Source organism: Drosophila obscura, unplaced genomic scaffold, assembly GCF_018151105.1.
Source record: "Drosophila obscura isolate BZ-5 IFL unplaced genomic scaffold, ASM1815110v1 contig_4, whole genome shotgun sequence".
In the NCBI taxonomy this organism is placed as follows: Eukaryota; Metazoa; Arthropoda; class Insecta; order Diptera; family Drosophilidae; genus Drosophila; species Drosophila obscura.
In genome coordinates this window covers 3,755,655-3,758,973 of record NW_024542828.1, presented here as the reverse complement: position 1 = coordinate 3,758,973, position 3,319 = coordinate 3,755,655, and the positions used below count along the sequence as shown (strand labels likewise).

The 3,319-nt window shown below is 49.0% G+C and overlaps 1 protein-coding gene across 1 annotated transcript; it reads right to left on the bottom strand.

Annotated features, from left to right (window-relative positions):
• Positions 1-644: 644 nt before the first annotated feature.
• On the bottom strand, positions 645-3,319 carry LOC111074909. Its single transcript, XM_041594941.1, is given in 2 exon segments — positions 645-1,960; positions 3,263-3,319. Coding segments are annotated over 2 exon segments (1,053 nt in total). The 3' UTR covers positions 645-964.

Here is a 3,319-nt window from a genome sequence, read left to right as displayed (position 1 = left end):
CCGGGCCCCGGATCGCATCGCGCGCGTTATTTATGCAAATGTCAAATATTTTGATATGCCGCTGCCATGTGAATGAAAGCAAACGGAAGTACATTATAAAGTTGGTGGGACGGGGTTGGCCGGGGACTGGCCCCACTACCGCCTGCTGTCCTTCCTCTTCCTGTTCTTCCCATTTATAGCGGTATTATTTGGCCAGCCAACAAGCCGAATATGTGCCACTAATATGACCGCCCCATGGCCCTCAAACCACTCCACCAACAGCACAGCACCACTGCCAGCCAGCAGGTCGACGTCTATCTGAGCCGAGTGGGTGGAGTGGAGGCGGTGGCAAGTGGCAAGTGGAGTAATTATGGCATTTTGGAAATTCCTTGTGCTCTTCCTGCTGTGCCTCCGCCTGAGGGCTAGTGCTACTCCACTCTCTCTCTGACAGAGGCTCCAGGGGCTCCTGCTATTTCCACTCCCGAGGAGGCTACACCTTCTAGAACCCCTGAGTTGGTTCCTGCCCCACCACATTATGTTGCCAACACGAACTTTTCTTTGTTGTTTTTTGGCAAGCAAAGAGATACAGGACTGCACGGCGGAGCAGGGGCACAAGTTTGAGCTGTGGGAATGGTAAATTCATTTTTGAGATTATTGGCACGTTACGTAAATTACTTCGCAAAAGGAATTTTTAATTTTAACAACACCAAAGAGGGACCGCCAACCCCCAAAAAGAGACACACACAACGATAATTTTCCATTGATTATTTCTCCTAAAGAGGGAGCCGAGTCGAGCCGAGCCGGGCCGCCTGTTGAATTTCCCTGGAAACTTATTTGGGCAATCAAATTGCTAATGGAGCTGCTGCCCAAGCAGCCGGAAACTCAATTAGTCGTCTTCTTTTTTGGGGGGGCGGTGGCGGAGGAAACTTAGCTAGCGAAACTTTTCAGAGTTGAGTGACCCCCCGAGGGAAGGGGGCCGTGGTCTCTACAGTATAACCACATTGAAAGATCGCGGCTGTGGCGGCTGCAACTCCTTGGCCCTCTGGCCCCAGGTGGTAGCCGCTGGGTGGACAATCACCTTGCGCTTCTTCTGGAAAGTCAGCGATTCGTAGTGGTAGTCCTGGGAGACCTTCGCTGAGTTCATATTGCCCACAAACGCCAGCCCAATGGGATCCAGATTGACGTAGAAGCAGTTGAGCAGAAATATATCGAAATTGAGGCGTGCGACCAGCTCGTAGGCGGCTCCCAGTTTCTCATTCCAAATGCTCACCGAAGTGAAGGCCAGCGGCTCACGCGCCTGCACCTGGAGGGCGTCCTTGAAGGTGCGAAAGGTGTGCAGGGTGATGACCCCAGTGGGTCCATCCCCAAAGTAATTGTGACTGAAATCAAAGACCATCGTGGGCGAGGCATTCCGTGGAACGTGCTCCGACGGGGACACAATCGTTCTGGCCTTCAGCTGTTCCACTCTGGCCAAAGTTTTCAGATACACCGGATGATTGGCTATCTCGGGACGCAGCTCCACCAAGTGATCCTGCAGTCGTTCGGTAAACTCCTCCAGCATGGACTCTTGCAGCAGCAGCGTGGCCACCGCATTGGCAGCAAAGGGATCGTGAATGGACTCCAGCAGATAGTGCATGGCACAATTGATGTCCCCATCCTCGCAGAGGATCATCAACCGAGGCGAGCTCCATTTGTATTTAATTTCCTCTGGCTCCGAGGACTCCGCTTCCACGCCAATGCTCTGAAACAGGCGAGTGCCAGCAGTTGGCTCCTTGGGGCCATCGCCGCCTGCAACATCATTCACTTTCACTATAATTTGTGGCAGACTGACCCTCAGATCCCTGGTGCAGTCCAAATTGTGTATGGTTTCATATTTGATGAGTGGCACGGGCAGCAGTGGATACTTCGGGATGATAAACTGATCCTCCAAGATAATACTTTTCATTTTGTTGAAATTTTAAACGAGTACAAGGCAGGGTAACTATTGATAGATATGAAACTGATTTGAAAGTGTAAGCTATGGGAACCCCGATTTGAATGTTCACTTTTCCCCACACGAGTATCAACTGGAAAATCCTTGCCCACAAAATGTTACCCAACTTCCCTGATAAACACACACACGAGTATTATCGCTGCCATTTATCAAATCTCTCACTTGGTTCACACTTGATTTGGCTGCCAGTTGACCGTGGGACCTTTCTCATTGACCTTATTTGGCGTGCGGCATGTGGCGGTGGGTGATTTACAGTTGATTTAACCGTTTAAGCATGGCTAATGCATAATAAACGTTTCACCCACAAACTTTTCAGCCACTTTTCCGAGTGCTCATTTCAGTGTGTATCTGTGTCGGGGTCTTTGTGTGGGGGAGGCAATTTCCCCAGCTTACGGTTTGTTCAGCTCCAACCTATTTGAGATAGAAATCATGTGCAGTCATTAGATTGTTTTTCGATTGACGTGACATGATAATGAATGATTTTTCTCTCAGTTTTTCCTCTTGTTTTCCTTTTGTTTTCCTCTCCGTTGTGGTTGTTGCTGTCGTGCGGCTTTTCCGTCCGCCTTTTTCTGGAACTTGTTACTTTTCGTGTTACAACCGCCACCGCCTGCTGTTCTGTGGTTTGCCCTAAAAACCTGTAATTTCTGTGCAAAAAAAAAACCGCAGAAAAAAGAAATGGGTGTGCAAGGTGTCGACAGGTGGCAGTCCAGTTTGTTTACGGATTTGTTTACGGCCGCCTGACCATAATGACCAATGAAGTGGCCAAGCGGCGTCAAGTCTCTGCCTGCCACCGAAATTACAACACGAATTGCAATTAAAATGGAAGTGGAAATGGCACGAAAATTGAAATTGTTGTACGTCCGTCCCAACACGCGCATTTGCTTTAAGGGTTCGTTCTCTCGCTTAATTGGTTCCTAGAATGAAACTCCCATGGAACTCACATGCAAATCCGTACTCCCCTAATATCCAGACAGAGCTCTGCTGCAAACAAGAGATGGACACTTCTGGACTCTGTTGACAGGTGGCCTGACAGAGCAGGAAAAGCGATGTTCTCGGCAGCCCATCCCTGACAGCATCAGGTGCATTGATGGTAGCTGCCGCTGCCTCTGCTGATGCTGCTGCTCTTAAAGCGTGTAAATAAAGTGAAAGGAGAGAAGTAATTAAAATGTATAAATGTTCAATGTTCAAAAGAATCAGTCAAAGGGAACCACACGAATAATAAATGGAAAGAAATTAAATGTATTACGTCTGGCGCATTATAAGGACTTGGCATCGCCCGCCGTTTCCTACATTCAAGTGGCAAGCAGCCTTGACGCCACGCCGGTGGGCGTAACAGGATCTTGACAT